This window comes from Heterocephalus glaber, unplaced genomic scaffold (assembly GCF_053883595.1).
Source record: "Heterocephalus glaber isolate CG9 unplaced genomic scaffold, H.glaber_assembly_v1.0 deba00001457, whole genome shotgun sequence".
In the NCBI taxonomy this organism is placed as follows: domain Eukaryota; kingdom Metazoa; phylum Chordata; class Mammalia; order Rodentia; family Bathyergidae; genus Heterocephalus; species Heterocephalus glaber.
The window spans coordinates 37,833,727-37,852,912 of NW_028258305.1; the positions used below are offsets into that span (position 1 = coordinate 37,833,727).

Here is a 19,186-nt window from a genome sequence, read left to right on the forward strand (position 1 = left end):
GATATTTAGCTTGTTTTCAGTGTTGCAGTGAACATCTTCATACATGTTTTTTGACTCTATGCCTAGGAGTGGAATTTCTAGACACAATCACTTTCAACTTTACTAGTTATTGCCAAATTGTTCTCCTGAGTGGTTAGATCACCTTATAACCCCAGGAGTAGTGAATGAGACTCTGATTTAACAGTTGTTTCCCAATACTTGGCATTCACCGGCATACATTTTTGCTGATCTGGTGGGTGTGAATGGTATCTCATTGTTTTGATTTGCATTTCTTTGACTAATAGTGAGAGTGTACATCTTTTTATATTTTATTGAACTTCTAGGGTTCTTCTATGAATTTATATTCTTTTCCTATTGCCCCCCCATATGCCTTCTTTTTCTTCTTAGAGTTTTTTCCCACATTTTATATTCATTGTAAGCATCTTTTTCAGCATCTGACTTGTTTTTCACTTTGTTATAGTAGTCTTTGTTGTGCAGAAGTTAATTTTAATGTAGTCAAAATTAACCTTTTATGATTCCTATCTTCTCTGTGTATATTTTGTTGTTTTTAGTGAAATATTTATTTTAAGGTCATGAAGAATTTTTCTATATTTTGATCTTGTGGTTTAAATTTATGCTTTCTTCCCCCTTTTAGTTCTCTAATCTACCTGGGATTATGCAACATAGAAATCTACATTTGTGTTTTCCACATGGATAAAAGGTTTTCCCAGCACTTGTGTATGAAAGGGACTACTCTTTCCACATTGATTTAGAATGTCATTTCTGCCCCGTCCTGTTTCTGAGGATGGGTTGGCATGGCTGGACACTCTATTCTGCTCTGTTAGTCTATGCTATGTCTAAACTGTATTGACTTCTTTACTAAATATTTTGATAATAAATCTTGATATCTGGTAGGGCCAGTTTGACCACCTTGTACTTTTTCAAAATTGTTTCTCAGTTATTCTTGGCCCTTGGCTCTTCCAAGGGAATTTTGTCAAGTGTGAAACAACAGAAAACAAAAAACTCTGTTGGACGTCAGTTGAACTTCTTTAGATTAACTTGGGAAGAACTAACTGATAGGTCTCCCACCACCTCAGCAGCTATTAAGTATAGTAGCTGCCCTCTTCCTATCGTGCCTTGCCCCCTCCCCTGTGTGACATCATGCCAAGATGGTTGCTCTCACCAAAGAATAAACCCTTCTTCCCAGCATGCCCCTGTTCCTGCCTAGAGAGTAACCTAATACTCACTCACCTCCTACCACCTAGTGACATCACCAGCTCCTCCATTCCCTAGTCACTACCTCACTCAACCCCACCTCAGCCCCTATAAACCCCACCCCAGTCTCTATAAAAGATTCTCCCTGCCCCGGCCATATTGCTTTTGTCTCTCCTTTGTTCAGAGACAGCCTGGCAGATCTGTTCCCCTAATAAAGGCTTGCTGTGGCCTGGTCTGGTCTTGGTCTTCGGCCCTTTTACCTGACACTAATCTCTTTGATTTTGAATCTTCCTTTTTATTACTTTTGTGTGTGTGGCATGTGTGTCTGATTTCCAAGCTCTCCACGAGACTCCTAAGTATTTCCTCTTTTCCCCTCTCCAAACCTTCTTACTCTGACTCAAACATTACCTCTGATTTCTTAGTATAGCTTTAGTATCATTCCTTCCGGTACCATCCATCTCTTTCAAAAGTCTCCTCATTCCTCTAACTCTTCTTGGTGTGCGAAGGATAAAACCCAGATACTCATCATAATGATAGAAGGGGAAGAGAGTGTCTTGATACTCTCCTATGAGGAGATATGAAGGTATAATTCATATGGGGACGTTTGATGATCTTTCCTGAGCCTCAGAACATAGTATGTGTAATGGTTAACACATCTGGGGTATAGTTTGCTGAATTTGAATTCTAGCTCCATGATTTACCAAGTCTGCTTTGGGCAAATTAAGTAACCCCTTTCTGCCTTAATTTCCTCCTCTGTAATAAAAATAGTGATTAACTTGTAGTATAACTGTGAGAAATTAATGAGTTAATGTGTGTAAAGTAGTTGGCACAATGCCTGGCACATTGTAGGCACCTCTTGTATGTCATTTATCATTGTTATTACTGAGATAGGATATCAAAGGCACACTAAAAATATGATTAGTTTGAACATTCTAACTAGATAATGTCAGAATAACTCACTAATTTTAACAAAGACAAAGAACTTTCTGGTTACAGAAGGGCACTGTCCATGTAGTTAAAGGTTTAATCATTAGTGATCCCTAGTAGTCCTAGTTTAGTGTTAACTGTGTTGCAAATTTCACCAAAACAACAAGTTCAGGGTTAAATGGTATTCAAGATAACCGAATCCAATTTCCCACTTCATGCTTGAAACCTCTCAACATGTAGCTTTTCTAGAAAAGGAAGATTTTTATGAGCAATCAGAAAGGTAGGCATACCCAAAGGCCATCAGGCCTACTTGAAAAATAAAACTGAAAAGATGAAAATAGCATGATTGGCCAACATTCAAGGGTTTCTGGGAATAGCCATTAAGAGAAGCTGAAGGTGAGGGGGAGCTAAAGGCCCAGGCCCAGGAGAAAGAGACTGACCCAGGGGAAAGTCTGGACCTTGGAAACCACAAGGTATTTCTCAAGGGTCTCATTGTAGCCAAGTGGGTTATTCGAAGAAGGGCTTCAAACCTATCCCTGCTCCTCACCACCACGCCACCGGGGGACCTGATGTTTCTACCATGGTGCCCTCTTTGGGTTAAGACTGGATGCTCCTATTGAGAAGAAGTATGTATATGTAACTTCCAAGAAGTGAGACCAGATCATCCAAGGGCCCTGCTTAGGCTGAATTCCTCTGCTTAGGCCAAGCTGAGAGCTGGGTTATAACACACAGATATAACACAAAAGTTCTCCTGGGCACAGGAGAAGGAAAGGGCTCAGGTATGGGGCCCTGTAACCATCAGAATGGCCAGTGTGGAAACCCAGTGAAACCAGAGGAGGCCCTGATGGGGGGAATGGTGTGGGGAAATTTAGGATAAAAGTGTGGGTGATGGTGAGGAATGGAGGACCAAAGAGTGGTTGGAATCACCGCCAGGGACATGCTTCTCTATCTGGCTAAAGCTGGCTCGGGCCACCAGGAAGTCTTTTGCAATGATTCCAGTAGCCATGAGCCTGTGGGGAGCCTTGACTCCTCCAAGACAGCAGGAAGAAATCAAGGACTCCACCATGTGGGATTTCCCTTTAGGCCCTCAGACTCCGGGGGCTGGGACTCCTATGTATACTGTTGCAAACCCGTGGCAAGAGCATTGTGTTCGGTGCTTCATATTTCCAGAGCACATGGAGGTCTCCTTAACTTCTTCCTGCCCCTGGGAGCCAGACAGAGCATTGTGATATTCCCCCTGGTTACAGGAAAGAACATGGAAGGTCTAGGAAGAGGATGAGGAGCCAGGCTGGTCTTCCATCAGGCTTCCATAGCTGTCAGAATGGAACATGGAGGCAGATGGAGAGCTAGTGGAGCAAAAGGCAGGTACTTCTTCTGCTCCTTAGTATAGGGCTGGGCTGGGTTGGCTGTTCTAGCTGCTCACTTCCACAGAAAGAGGCCTGCCTAAGGGGCTGGCACCACTGACAGAGGTCATGTGCTTGGGTGTGGCCATACAGTGCAGTCATGAGGCTTGGTTCCTGCTCTGTACCCATAGCACCTCCTGTTCCAGCCCTCTGGTCAGTCCCGCTCCTCCACTCCCTCTGTTCATTCATTATTGATTCATTCATTCAGCACACACTGGGCACTGATGTCCAGAAACAGAGATAAAGCAGGTTCCTGTCTCTGCTTCTCACAGTGTGGTGGAAAGAGACAAGACAAACACAGACAAGAGCAAGGAAGTGTTGATGCTCTTTTCAGAGATGGAAGATAGTACAGTGGTTAGGAGCACAGGGTTCAGAACCAGAAGGAGGAAACAAACAATGGAGGGAGGATATATTTGAAGATATAGTGACTAAGCATTTCTTAGAAATAAAGTGAATAAAAACCTTCAGGTTGAAAGGATTCCCAGTGTTAAACAAGACATATAAAAAGGAACTCACATCTGGATATACAGTAATGAAATTCAAGAACATCAACAACAAAGCAAACATTTTCAAAACATTTATGTAGAAGTTGATCAAAAGGGAAAAACAGACTGACAGAAAACCTTGATCACAAAATAGGATACAAGGAGACAGTGAAGCAATATTTTAAAACATTGATGGAAAAGGACTTTCAACCTAGAATTTTATATATAGCCCAACTATCATTTAAATACAAGTAAATAAAAATAGTATCAAGTATATAAGGCTTTAGATGGCTTATCCAAAACCTCTTTCAGAAACATTGTTGTAGCTAATTTTTAGTTACAGGAATCTAGGAAAAAGTCCTCCAGGATAAACCTAAAGAAAAAAGAAGAAAAAAAATATATAAATTCAGAAATTAGACAAATGATATAGTACAACAAGAAGACATTAAACACGCTGACTTTCTGTTTTAAAAAAAGTTAGTAACTATACAAACGCTTGATGATACTGGAGGGAAAAAGAGAATATAAATCTATGCTTTAAATACAGAAAATAACAACAGGCACAACAACAATAAAAGTTTTAGACTAACAATATTATGAGGAATTATCATTTTGAAATTTACTATAATTGATACAATTCTAAAAAATATAAAAGTCCAAAATCGGAACAGGAGTAAATAGCAAATTGAGTTGCCAAATACTGTAGTCAGTTAAGAATTATCATATAATCAGAGACCCCCCCCTTTATTTAGGGATAAATTCCACCCACTGTAAAGGGCAAGATAATCCCCTAAAATACATTAATTGTTTCAGGAAATAGAAATGAATCTCTCCTTTGTTGTAAGACTGATCTAATCTTTATTCAAAAGTCAGATGACGATGGTAGAAACAAAGAAAACTTTAAGGTTATTTTATGTTTGAAAATTCTAAACAAAATGTTAGCTAACTATAGGCAGGAGTATATTTTAAAATTATAACCAAGTAAAACTTATTCCAAAGATAGGAATGTTTAATGGGATAAATTATTAATGCAATTTTCACATAATAGACTGATAGGCAAAAATTTCACAATTGTTTCAAAAATTTTAAAAATTTGACAAATCTGAGCACTTTGATTTTTAAAAGAATCTCTTACAAAATTAGAATTAAGTGTATATTTTCTCAAGTGGATGGGATTACTATTATGTAGCTATAGCAGACATAACACATGAAGAGACTTCACAGTTATCCTTGCTATCAAAGTTCCCTGCTATCATTGCAAAGTATGTTTAGCAAAGTATCAGAGGTTCAACCAAAGCAATAAAACCAGTAAAATACATAAGAGCTACAGGAAGGAAAGGGGCAAAAAGTAATGGTGCACACTAGAAATGCAACATGATCAAATTATAAGAACTAATAAAAGGATTCAGCAAGTTCTCTGGATACAGATTACATTGCAAAGATCACTGTATTCCCTCTGTATCAGCAATGGAATGTATATTAATAGAAAACACTCAAAAGCACAGCATGTTTTCAGAATGGCAAACACAAACTAAAACAAACTGAAGTATTTGGGAATCATTCTTATAAAGAATCATAATATCACCTAAGCAGAAAAGAGTTAAATTGTATTGAAGGATGATTTGGAAAAAATAAAGAGAGGTACTATGTTCATTGACAAAAATATTTTAACATTGTTATTATAGCAATTTTCCCAGACTTATTTATAAATTTAATAAAATTCCCATTAAAACGTCATTAAATTATGTTAGGAACTCAAGAAGCTTTTTCTGTAATGTGTAAAAAATAATAAAATTATCCATAAATATTACAGAAAGAGAGAGGATAAAGAGAAAGTTGTCCTTACCACAAGCTCTGACTGAAAGGCAAAAATTAAAAGAAGTGTGGTATGGCACAGGATCAAGCAACCAATACTAAACAAAATAAAGAGCTCAAAACCAAAACCTAAGTTAAGACAGAAGTAGCATTCCTAAACTATAAAAAGAGATGAATTTGGGGAGTTGGTCATGGATCAAGCTAACTCACTCTATGGAGAAAAATAAAGACATATCCCAACTGTACATGCAAAGGTAAACTCCAGATGAAAATATGGAATATCTTTGTGACCTTGAGGAGGTAAAGCTCAAATCAGATGGCAGAAATATAATCAAAATTACATATTTCCATCTAACGAAATTTACAGACAGCTGTGTGACTGTTTGAAAAGACATATTTGCAACCACCAATGGCTGCACACTTAGATTATACTCAGATCTCTTGAAACCCAACAAGAAAAAGATAGAAAACCTTTAAGTAAGTTAAACACATAAATAAGAAGAAACCTAAATGGTTATCTGGTGTGTGAATAGATGTTCAACTGCGTTAATGATTAGAAAAGTAAAATTCCTTTGTGCACCCATCTGAATGGCAAAACATAAAGATGGAGAAGCTAAAATGTTGGTCAGTTTATGGGCAAAAGGGAACCAAAAATGTGCTATTGTTGGGAGTGAAGTGGCATTACTGTTTTGGAGGCCATTCTTGGAGGAAATGACTTCTGTATAAATTCCTGGGCCCAGCAATCCCACTCCTGGGTATAGGTCATGAACAAACTTGTGCATGTGACTTCAAAGGGACACAGATAAGAATGTTTCTTGTTGGAGGGAACCTAGTGTTGCATTGCTGTTTATTTATTTATTTATTTTTGGTACCAGGGATCAAACTCGGGACCTTGTGCTTGCAAAGCAGGCAGGGGAACCACTGAGCTAAATCCCCAGCCCAACATTGCTAAGGGAATATGCCTCTGAAAAGAGGTGAATAAGTGCATGGAATAGCATACAAAACAGTGGTTGGAAATAATGCCATCAACATGATTAATGCTAAAATAAAATATTAAATCTTAAAGATCACACACACACACACACAGTTAGAACTAATAAACTGAGTAGGGTTCTAGGATTCAAAGTCAATGCACAGCTGGGCATGGTGGTGCATACCTGTAATTCCAGTACTTGGGATGCTGAGGCAGGAGGATCGCCATGAATTCGAGGCCAACTGGGCTACATAGTGAGTTCAAGCCATCCTGGTCTACATAGTGAGATCCTGTCTCCAAAAAACCAAAACAAAATTAATACACAAAAATCTGGTGTTTCGGTACACAGTAATAAACAACCCAAAAAGGAAATTAAGAAATCAATTCAATTTATAATAGCATCAAAAACAATAAATATTTCAAAATAAATCAACTAAAAATGTATAAGACTCGTACACTGAAAACTGTAAAAAATTCCTTAAAGAGATTTTAAAGACACAAATAAATGGAAAGATATCCTATGTTCATATTGGAAGTCTTAATATTGTTAAGATGTCCATACACCTAAAGTGATCTACAGTACAATCCCTATCAAGAGAGAAAGGGGAAGTTGTTTAACGAGCGTAGCATTTCACATTTGCAAGGTGAGAACATTCTGGAAATTGGTGGCACGATAATGTAACTATACTTAACACTGAATGTACACGTAAACATGGTTAAAAGGGTAAGTTTTTTATTATATTAGAAAACACAGACTTCTGGGAAGATGGCAGAGTAGTGAACAGCAGAGAAATAGCCTCTCCGAGATTTGGTGTCCAGATGCTGGAATATAGCAATGTGAGGGGAGAAGAAGGAGGGAAGTGGGTCCCCAGGACCCAGCAAGGATCTTAAGTGAGAACTGAAGCCCACAGGGAGAGGAAGGGAGAGGCATCAATGCAGAAGAAGGTGACAAGCAGCACTGTCCTGAAGAAGGTGGCAAGCAGTGAGCCCTGACTCACTGCATAGGAGAGGCAGCTTAAACCCAAAGACACACAGTGACTACTGGTGACCCCAAAAGCCTCCACAGAGAAACACACCAATGAAATGAAACAGTAGATGCAGTGGATTATGGTGGCTGGTAAGTTGTTTGGATTCAAATATTCCCCAGGAGAGGGCAACTGGCCAGTAACCATCTTGGACAGGCCAACTGTCAGAACTCAGAGCAGCTGGCTCCATCTAGTGGCTCCCAATGTCAGGTTGAGGTGGAACTTCGTTCAAGTTGGCAGGGAGTCAAGGAGCTGAGTTCAAGTTGGCAGGAGGAACACAGAATGTTGCAGGCTGAGAAAATCAGATTCCAGGCTCACCTCCAGAAACCAGCTTGAACTTCAGTAGAACTAAAGGTGTAGGCTTGCTGGGATTAATCAACATGGATTGAGTCTTTGCCCACTCTGGCTACCAGTGATAGCAGAGATATGCCCTGAAGTGGACATATTTTTTTCCTTCTTTTTTATTGTCTTTTGTTTTTGTTTTGTTTTTTTTTGTTTTTTCTTGATTGTTTGTTCTTGTTTTTGTATGAATGTGAACATCGTTTCTAGTTTTCTTCTTGTTGTTCTGTTCTTTCTTGTTTTTTTCTTCCTTCTCTTTCCCTCCTGTCTTCTGCACCAATTTCCAGTTTGCATAATCTTTCTTGTCCTCCAGCCTTGCTTCTAATCTCTTCCTCCTCTTCTATTTCTCTATTTTTCCCCCTAAAACCTTTTAAATTTCTTCCCTGATGGTAAAACCATTATATTGAGGTCATATTTACTGTATACAATTTTCTTGTTTGTTTTAGATTTTGTTATATAACCACAAATCTAGCTCATATGGTTAAAGGTGGCAAATTAATAGTTACCACATTGTCATTTTCTAGGCTGTTTGATGCTATAGTTATTGCTGGTTTTAATACTTTAGTCAAAGTGACATAATTGTTCTAATCAGTTGTTCTTCTTGGTATGCCAAGAACTGAGATTGTGTAGGGGTCATAAGCAATACTATAGACCAGTGCCAAAGAACCAGGGCCAGGCAAAATAGGCAGTAACTTCTCATTGTCAATAAATTTAAGAGATGAGTCTTGTAACAGACTTAAAACCCAAAAGCCAGCTACACCTGAAAGACATTTCTGAGAAGTAGTTACTCCTAAGGGTTCTAAATACTAGCAATGAAGCTAGTCAATGAAAAAACAGGAGATAGCACAAACAACATAAAAAACCTGTTCACAAAAGTAATGGCAGAAAACTTCCCAAGCATGGAAAAAGAATTTGACATAAGTGAGGCATATAGAACCCCAATTAGCCATGATTAAAAAAAAAAAAAACTACACTGCCAGGGATTTAGCTCAGTGGTTATGCCACCTGTCTTGAAAGTGGAAGGACCTGAGTTCAATCTCCCTGGTACAAAAAAAAAAAAAAAAAAAAAAAAAAAAAAACTACACTAAGGCATATAATAGTCCAGATTCCAGAAATTCAATGCAAGAACAAAATATTAAAAGCTGTTAAAGAAAAAAAACAAATCACATATAAAGGAAACCCCATCAGAATCACAGCAGACTTCTCAACACAAACTCTCAAGTCAAGGAGATCTTTGGAGTGAAGTATTTCAAGGCCTAAAACAAAACATCCTCCAACCCATATCATACCCTGCAAAACTATCTTTCAAAATTGATGGAGAAATAAGACATTTCCATGACAAAGAACATCTGAAGGATTTCATGATCACCAAACCACCATTCCAAAATGTTCTTAAGGACATTCTAGAAAGAACTACAACATTCTAGAATGAGGAGTACAGCTTCATAACCACCACAGAATGAATCCACCAGGTAAGGCAAGTAATTAAATGGGGGGGGGGAGACAACAGCAAAAAACATGACAAGGATAAGTCAATATATATCAGTTATGACCATCAATGTTAATGGTCTCAATTCACCAATCAAAAGAAACAGACTGGAAGAATGGATCAAGAAGCAAGATCCAACAATATGCTGCATTCAAGAAACACATTTAATTCATAGACTGAAAGTCAAGGGCTGGACAACAATACTCCATGTGACTGGAACCTAGAAAAAAGCAGAGGTAGCTATTCAATTTGTAGACAAAGCGGATTTCAAGCCAAGACTGATTAAAAGAGACACTGAAGGTCACTATATCATTGTAAGGGAACATTCCAAGTGGAAGAGATAACAATCATATATATATATACACACACTAATACCAGCACACCCAACTATATAAAACAAATATTAGGGCTGGGGATTTAGCTCAGTGGTTCCATTGCCTGTCTTGCAAGCACAAGGTCCTGAGTTCGATCCCTGGTACCAAAAAAATAAAAAATAAAAAATAAAATAAAACAAATATTAATGGGGCCAGGGATTTAGCTCAGTGGTTTCACCACCTGCTGCGCAAGTGCAAGGACCTAAGTTCAATCCCGGGTACCAAAAAAAAACGAAAACAAATATTAATGAACTTGAAAAATCAAACAAGCAGTAATAGCAATTGTAATGGGGAACCTCAATACCCTGCTGTCACAAATAGATAGGTCAACTAGACAAAAAATCAATAAAGAAATATCAGAACTGAACCAGACTTTTGAACAAATGGACTTAGTAGATGTCTACAGAGTGTTCCTATGTCACAACATCAGAATACACATTCTTCTTGGCTGCACATGGGATGTTCTCCAAAATAAACAACACACTAGCTCATAGAACTAGCTCATGCTTAAATAATGCAAAGTAATTAAAGGATCTCATCTTATTAAAAAGCTTTTGCACAGCAAAAGAAACCACCAAAAGAGTGAAGAGACCACCCACAGTGCTGGGAAAAAAAATTGCCAACTGTTCCTCAAACAAAGGACTAATATCTAGAATATATAAAGAACTCAAAAAAAAAATCAGACCCCTCAAATTTAAAGGCCCAATCCAAAAATGGGCATCTGATGAATGAATAGACATTTCTCAGATGAAGAAGTAAAAATGGCAAGTACATATATAAAAAAATGCTCACCACCACTGGTCATTAGAGAGATGCAAATTAAAACAACACTGAGATTCCATCTCACTCCAGAAAGAATGGCTGTTATCAAGAAATCAACCAACAACAAATGCTGGAGGAGCTGTGGGAAAAAAGGAACAAGGAACTCTTCTCCACTGTTGGTGGAAGTGTAGATTACTGCAACCACTGTGGAAATCAGCCTGGAGATTCCACAAAAATTAACAGTAGAAGTTCCATTTGACCTAGCTATTCCTCTTCTTGGTATCATTCTGAAAGAAGAATTAAAAGCATCATACCACATCAATATATGCATACCCATGTTTATAGCAGCACAGTTTATAATAGCTAAATCTTGGAAACACCCCAAATGCCCATCAACCATTGAATGAAAAAAGAAGATGTGAGGTTTTTTTATATGATGGAGTACTACTCTGCCATAAAGAAGGATAAGTTTAAGATATTTATAGCTAAATGGATGCACCTCAAGAAAATACTCTTAAGTAAAATAAATCAGACACACGTTTAAATACTACATTGTTTCTCTGGTATGAGAAACCAAAAGTGTAAATATGGATCAAAATGTATTACAGATATTGGGAAATGGGAAGAAAATGTTCAAATGGGGAGGGGAACAAAGGTGGGGGAAAGGCAGAGATAAGAAAAAAAGAGAATAGAAGGGAAAAATGGAAACAAAGCTTTTGTAAATAAAGAGGGGAAGGGGGGTTGAAGGGAGGGGAGGGGAATGGGAAAAAAAGAAGCAGCAAGATAGATCATGTACAGGTACACATTCCCTATGATGAATGTTATCATGTATATCTAAAATGTACCAACAAAAAAAGAGAAAATTCCAAAAAAGAAAACACCTAACATAAACTTTCCTTCTTGAATATTTTAAATTGTGTAATGCAGTTGTGCTAACTACATGTCTATATGCACGTTGTTAACAACAAATCTCTAGAACTTTTTCATCTTGTATAACAGAAATTCTATACCTGCTGATAACTCCCTCCCCATGTAAAGATGGTAAATTTAATGTTATTTTTACATGATTAAAAATGACCATAAAGCATTTGAGGGGAGAAACAAGAGAAAAATTGCAGCACAAAACCACTGTCATAAATTTAGAACACATAGACATCCAGAAAGATCTTCTCTATCTCAAAATACACACATATTCCAAAAACATTGGTTACAGAGTATAAATGAAGCTCATTTATCACTTATAAATGGGGAGAGACAAGGAGGGGTGTGAGGGTGCAGGAATACAAATTGAGTGTAAGAGGAAAATGAAATAAAATGGATTAAACCAAACAAGGGTTTGTATAGCTTCATAACGATAACGTACCACAAGTGAGGGTGATAATTATATTTCTATACCAGAAATTTGAGAGACAGCAGATAGGAGATCTGAGCTAGCAGATACACTAATGTAAAGCTGTACTTTTAGGCCATAATATCAGGTTCTGGATTTTGTTTTGTGCTCTACCCATTGGGTAACTTCAGGCAAATCAGGTAAGTACTGAGAGTTTCTTCCTCTCGGAAGGAATGGGGTTAAAGCAGCATCTTCTCTCCCTGCCTCTTGGGACCATTGGCCTGGTGAAGTGACCCATGGAGATGCCCAAGTTGTGCTCCTGGGCAGATGTGGAAGGCATGGGTTACTGCGATGGCGCCGGGCTGGCCCGTGAGCGGGGAGAGGAGGACTTCGGTCCTTTTCAGATCTGAGCTGGCCTGGCTGAGAGGGGCCACCTGGCCCCACTCTGGCCACCCACCCTGGAGCTGGCTTCTCTTAGGACTTAGGACCCCTGGGACAGGCAGGACTTCTGAAGCAGGCTACACCAGGATGTCCTGATGTCCAGGAGACCACAGCCAGGTGGGGGCTATGACGTTCTCTGCTTCCTCTTCTCACTACCCAGGCCTCAGGCCACCCTGGGCCCTCTGCCCTGGCTTTGTCACCAGCTCGTGTGCCGGTGCCAGATGCTCCAGGGGCACCCTGTGAACTCCCCTCAGCTCACTGGGTGCTCAGGTCAGGTTTCAAAGGGCTTTTACTCCGATTACCTCAATGCTGCCACCCACAAGCAGGAGTTATTATCTCCTCATGGATGCAGAGGCAGACGCAGACAGGGACAGCGGTCACCAGCCTGAGAATGGCAGATGGAGCCCTCTGGTCTTGGACCGTTTCTGTTCGAATCGGGCGAATGTTCTGGGGTCTCACTCTGCCTCGTGGCCTTGGAGGCTGGATGCAGGCCCTGGAAGAGAGCCTCTTCCCACATGCCCGACGCCAGCCTGTGCAGCAGCTCTCTCGGTCTGGGGCTGCCCCTTCTCTGTGTTTTCTGTCAGAGAAAAGGTCCTACTGTAGTGATGACCCAGCCCTCTAACGGCTGACGGATGAAAGCGTCTAGCGTGGCAGGCTCCTGCCCCCTGCTGGTGAATCCCCAGCACTGCCCTGACTGCTAATTCAGCCATCAAAGTCCACCAAATCCCTTTTTTCTTTCTTGAAGATTAGTAATCTGAGGATTTTTTCCCTCCGACCTTACTGTGGCTGGATAGAATACAAGTCATGTTCTCATATTATGAGCATCAGACAAAAAGTCAGGAAAGCAGTTTCCAACCACTTGGCATTTGTGCGATGCTCAGAGTCTTTCAGCTTCACTGAATGTTGGTTTTAAAATTTGCAAAATGGGCGTAATGATATCTATTGGAGTGGCCGTGAGGACTGAGAAATAGGATGCATTTGAGAGTGTCACAGAGCTGGGACCAAAGAGAATCCCAGGGAACATTTGCTGATACTCGTACTTTTGAAAGTTTGTCACTGTCCCACATGGAGGAGACCTGAATCCAGCTCAGATATTTCAAAGAATCAGAATTCGAAGGCGTTAAACACAGGCCACAAAGTGGTTTGAAGAGGTTCCTTATAAGGAGCATTAAAGGTAGCCAGTACCTTAAAGATTGCTTCAATATTCCTGTCTCCAAACCTCAGGCCACATGCTCACAAAAGGCCTCTGGTGGAAAATTCACTTTCTCAGAAACGGTCGTTCCATTTTGGACAACTCTGCCCGGGAGCAAGCCCGCCCCCTGGTGGGAGGAATCACCCCTCCACCATTCCTGCTCTGCCTAGCCCCAGAGGTGCCCTCTAGGGCCATGCTTGGGCATGTGCCATTTTCTGCCCAAATCCTTTAACTTTCTTCCTTAGTGGATTGATTTGGGTGTGGGACCCCACTCCTAACTCGATATATAAAGACAACATCTCCCTGTTTCCCTATTTATGGACCATCCAAGTACAGTTAGCTTTGCCTTTAAACAATCTCCTTTGCTAGACGCTGTGACTCTTGAAGGCAGGAACTGGCTGATTCACTCACGTCTTTCAAGCTTCACATCTGTGCCTAGCATATACAACAGGTGCTCAACTGTGTTTTAAATTTTTAAGGATAGCAAATCACTCAATAGTTTAAAGCTGAAAATCTGACATCATTTAGTCTAGTGTTTCTCAAACCGAGAAATTCATTAGAATCATCTGGGGAGATTCCTGTTTGTTTTTGTTTTGAGATACCATCTTGCTGTGTAGCTCAGGCTGGCCTTGAATTTGAGAGCTTCCTGTCTCAGCCTCTTGAATGCTGGAATTACAGACATGCACCATGACATCCAGTGATTTGGGGAGCTTTTTGAAAAAGTATATTAGTGCTTTAGTATCTCCTTGGCTCAATTATGTCTGATATGATCTCTGATAGCCAATTGTTCATGGTTAAATGGCCAGAAAGAGCTCATTACTGCAAAGCATTGCTATAATTTGAATGTGGAATGTTCCCCCAAAGACCCATGCATTGAAGTCTTTGTCCCCTGGGTGGGTGTACTGGGAGATGCTGGAATCTTTAGGGGATGGGGCCTAGTGGGAGGTCCTAAAGCCATCGAGGAATCTGTTTTATTATTTATGAGTTGTCTTGAATGCTTTTTTTTTTTTTTGGTATCAGGGATCAAACTCAGGTCCTTGCGCTTGCTAGGCAGGCAGCAGAACCACTGAGCTAAATCCCCAGCCCTCGAATGCATTTTTTAAAGTTAAACCCATGTGCATAAAATGTATAGATCTTGACTTTTTTAAAAATTACTATTGCTGGGTGTGGTGCCACATACCTATAATCCCAGCATTCGGGAGGCTGAAGCAGAAGGATTGCTGTGAGTTCAAGGCCAGCTTGAACTACATAGTAAGTTCAAGGCCAGTCTGAACTACATAGTGAGACCTGGTCTCTAAACAAACAAACAAACAAACAAAATTGCTAGAGAAACAAGCAATTCTCACTGGTAGTTAAAGGCCTGTCCACAAGTGGAATGGTGGAAGATTCAATACGTATTGTAATGATTGAGCTGAATGTCATTTTTTTTAAAAGATAAATAAGCCAAAGAGGACAGAAAATGGGGTGAGAGGAGGAAGCCCCACCCCAGCTCCCCACTTCTTCCCCAAGAGCCACCATGTGACTCCTCCTTTGGAAATTTGTATGTCTCTGAAAGCCCTTCAATTTAAATGCAGCATAAGGGATACAAACCTAAGTGTGGGGGTTTTTCTTTTGTTTTGCTTTGTTTTTTGTCTTTTGAGATAGGGCCTCGCTATGTACTTCAGGCTGGCTTTGAACTCACTATGTAGCCCAGGCTGGCCTCAAACTTGCAGCAATCCTCTTGCCTCAGCCTACTGAGTGCTGGGATCACAGGCATGTGCCACCAGGCCGGGCTAAGTGTGCGTTTCAATTAAAGCGTCTGTCAAAGAAGCTTGCATGAACAGCATCTTGGCTGCAAACATGCAGCTGTGTGATGATGGCAGGGAGGGTTTAAGGATCTCAGTGCTGCAGGACCAGGCCAGGCGGAGGCACAGAAGAACCTCGCCCAGAGGAGCAGCACGGACCTCGCCTGGGGTCTTCTTAGATGCAGAGGCTGAATTGCACCATAACGAGGTCCCTGCACAACAGACAGACTCTAAAGGCTAAGAAGCAGAGCCCTGAAGAGCCCCCAACCCAGCTCTGTGTGATCATGACCACCAGCCTCTCGTGAGAGGGCTAGATCATTTTTTTCTCATCCCAGTAGTCAGTATGTAACTCTTTCAGTGTTTTCAAAACCTTGCAGTTTCCTCTTGACTTTTTCTCTTTATAGGGAAAAGGGGAAAAAAAGATTAAAAAAAAAAAAGAAATGAAATAGCTGTCACCACTGATTTGAGGCCCCTGGGGAGAAAGAGATCAAAAGTCAACATCTGCAGTTCTGCAAATAGAAAATGAAATGTTTCCCAGGCAGGCTGGAAAGTGGCTCTAGGCTGCCTGGCTGGCCCTCCAGGGGTCCCATTTGAGGTGGCCATGCTCAGTCCAGGGCCTTTAAAGGGAACCCTGGGGCTGATCCACAAGGGGAGGCTTGTGTGCTCAGCCAGACCCCAGGGAAAGCTCGAGGTGGATCTGCAAAGGCCCAAGGACCAGCAGAGCAAGGCATCCTCTCCCGAGAGAGCGAGATCTCTCTGGAGGAGCAGGATGAACTGCATTTCAGACAGCTAACCTTTCAGGCTTCCCTCTCCCTGGCTCTGGGCCAGCACCTTGCCCTTGCTCTGTCTAGGGTTTGAGTTTGCCCAGGACAGATGCAGAAAATGATTTAGTGTGCTGAGTCTTCTTGCTGGTGTTCCTGTCAAGCCATTTCTCAGAAAAGAAGCCAGATGGTAGCAAAGGAGCCAGGCAACCAGGGGCCCAGAGTACATCAGAACATGGCAGGCTTGAGAGAGGATCAGCTCCAGTGTCAGAGATCTCCCAGAAATCCCTTCGACCCGGACCTGGATGGGTCTCTCTGTTGGGGCTCCCACAAGAGGTGGCAGAAGCAAATATGGTGGATGTCATAACCGGCTATAACATGGTCCTCCTGAAGGCCAGACAGGACACTAGGTACTTTGTGGGCATTCCAAGAGGACCCTGCAGGGTGGGGAGCGGACGGTTCTGCAGAAGAGGAAAGTTGAAGCTCAGGAGGGATAAGTAACCTCATCCAAGATCGAAGAATTCATACAAGGCAGAGCTTGGAGGGAACCAGAGTTCTGTGATCTTTTCCCTGCTGTACCTGCCTCCTTACCCAGGGATTGAAAAGCACCCGGTCCTAGCCCTGGCTGGCTCATGAATGATTTAGCCCCATAACCTTAAGCAAGACCCTCTGTTTCTCCTGGCCTCGACTTTCTCCTTTCAACTCCCTGTGCTATAAAGTGCCTGGCACACAGCAAATCCCCCAAAGGATCCCAGTTTTCTTCTTTGTGAAATGAAGGGATTCCCTTGGCACTAAGGTATGCATTGCGGAAGTCTAAGACTGTGTCTCTGAGCCTGGAGCAGCCTGAAGATCCTCAGGCCAGGGCTGAGGCCTGGGGTTGAAGCGGCTGCAGTGAGCGCTTGATTCTTCCTGTCCACATGCTAATGCAAGCCCTCACCACTGCAGTAGGCCCTCAACTGCGAGTGCCTTCTCCATTTAGTCTAAGGACCTCACAGAGACAGGCTCACCTTGGCCCAGATGCAGTTTACTCTGCCCTGGGCTGAATTTCAGCCAAGAGCAAAGCTCAAACATACTGGCCTCAGGAACATGGTCTCCTCAGGCCCTGGCAGGACTCCCAGCCGGAGGGAGAGAAGCCCCTCCTGGGAGCACATGTGGGAAGCCGGGGGTCTCCTGTCTGTGGAAGGAAAATGCACTCCAAAAGTGCAGGGGTGGGCCCTGAGGAGTCTAGTAGGGCCCTGACCTGGACCCCCAGCCCCCAGCAGAGAAACCCAGACTCCCACCTTCCTGATGCTGGTGCAGAGCTGGGTGCTACAGTCACCACCCGCTTTGGACCTCTCCCACCAGAGCAGAGTCAGGCCCTTTCCTGCCTGAGAGCCAGGAGTGCAAAGTAAACATTTTCTTTCTCTGGCTTTCTTTCTCCCCCTAGACCTGTGGGTTATGGTTTCTTTTGGAAATAAAGCTTTAAATGTCAGTGGTCTCTGACTCGTAATTCTGTCTTAAGGACATGCTCAGGGAGCTAAACAAGAGGTACATAGATGTTCGTGGCATTACCACTTATGAAAATTGGAAATAGCATAAATGTTCACCAGTGGGGCACAGTTAAACAATGGTAACACATCTTTATGGTGGATAATTACACTCATTAAAAGTGATATTTTCTGTAATTTTAATAAACAGGAATATACAAATCATGTTAAAAGAAAAAATGGGATTCAGAACTGTATAAGCAAATTAATTCTGTCTGTGAGACTATATAATAATTTACATGTACGTTTATATATTCCATTGCATATATACTATACAACAGAAAATATCTTTAAAAAATAAATGTGAAGAGTAACTCTGTGGATTATGTAACTATATTTTTATTTATTTCTTTTTTTATTTAATCTTTTCTATAATTTCCATGGGTTATTTTTGCCAGGATTAAAAGTATATTTGCTAAAGGATGAAAATTTGTCTAAAAGGGCCCTCTTTGAACCCCATCCTAGCAATACACATCACGAAAGGTCAGAGGTGACTCCATCCATTTGCAGAAAGTTCTGAAAGGGTAGATAAAAGGCCAGGGCATCGGGCAGACTTTAAACTCCAGCTGTTACTCTCTTCCTCTGCATCGGTTTCTGCTGCATAACAAACCACCCCAATATCTAGTAACTAAAAGGACAACAGTTTATTTAGGTCATTGTCCTAGGCCCAGTTGGGAGGTCTTTCTGGTATGGCACTGTATACACTACCTGCCTGTCAGTCACTTAGCAGTGCTTTTGCTTATCCGATGGACTGGTAAGGTATCAAATGCTTGTATCCAAGTGATCTTTATTTTACTGACGAATGGCCTCAAAGCACAAGAGTAGTGATGCAGTTTGGATATTTCAAAGAGGAGCCATAAGGGCCGGGGATTTAGCTCAGTGGTTTCACCGCCTGCTGCGCAAGCGCAAGGACCCGAGTTCAATCCTCGGCACCAAAAAAAAAAAGAAATAAAACAAAGAGGAGCCATAAAGTTCTTCCTTTATGAGAAAATAGAGGTAAAAGTTGTTGACTTCATAGGGAAAGAAAAAAAAACAGAAAACTTATGCAGAAGTTACTAAGACCTAGAGTAAGAGCAAATCTGTGAAATTGTGAAGAAGCAAAGGAAATCTGTACTACCTTGCTGATCCACCTCAAATCTCATGGTAAGTACTTAGTAAAGATGAGGAAGGCACATACACTATTGAAAGAGAGTGGGGCAAATGTGGGTTCCAATCCACCTTGGAGGATTCCAGCTTGCCTTCATGGGTTCTAGTTTGTTCTTGCTCTGTCTTTTTATATCCATCTTTCCTTCCCAATTGCTGACCCTGTGGACTTAGGCCAGGTATTGGACATGGAAACCACTGCCTTCTGTAGACTGCATAACCA

The 19,186-nt window shown here is 41.2% G+C and overlaps 1 protein-coding gene across 6 annotated transcripts in view; it reads right to left on the bottom strand.

The window, feature by feature from the left end:
- Positions 1-3,221: 3,221 nt before the first annotated feature.
- LOC110347933 (uncharacterized) overlaps positions 3,222-19,186 on the bottom strand; it is a 38,324-nt gene continuing 22,359 nt past the window's right edge. For all 6 annotated transcript variants that reach the window (XR_015453021.1, XR_015453020.1, XR_015453019.1 and 3 more), the window contains 2 exons: positions 6,982-7,087; positions 3,222-4,382 (listed from right to left, as the gene is read on the bottom strand). Coding sequence is in view for 1 of the 6 variants with exons in the window: in XM_087216190.1 (XP_087072316.1) it covers positions 4,343-4,382; positions 6,982-7,087 (146 nt within the window). In the remaining 5 variants the exon portion in view is untranslated. The remainder of the gene's footprint in view (positions 4,383-6,981; positions 7,088-19,186) is intronic.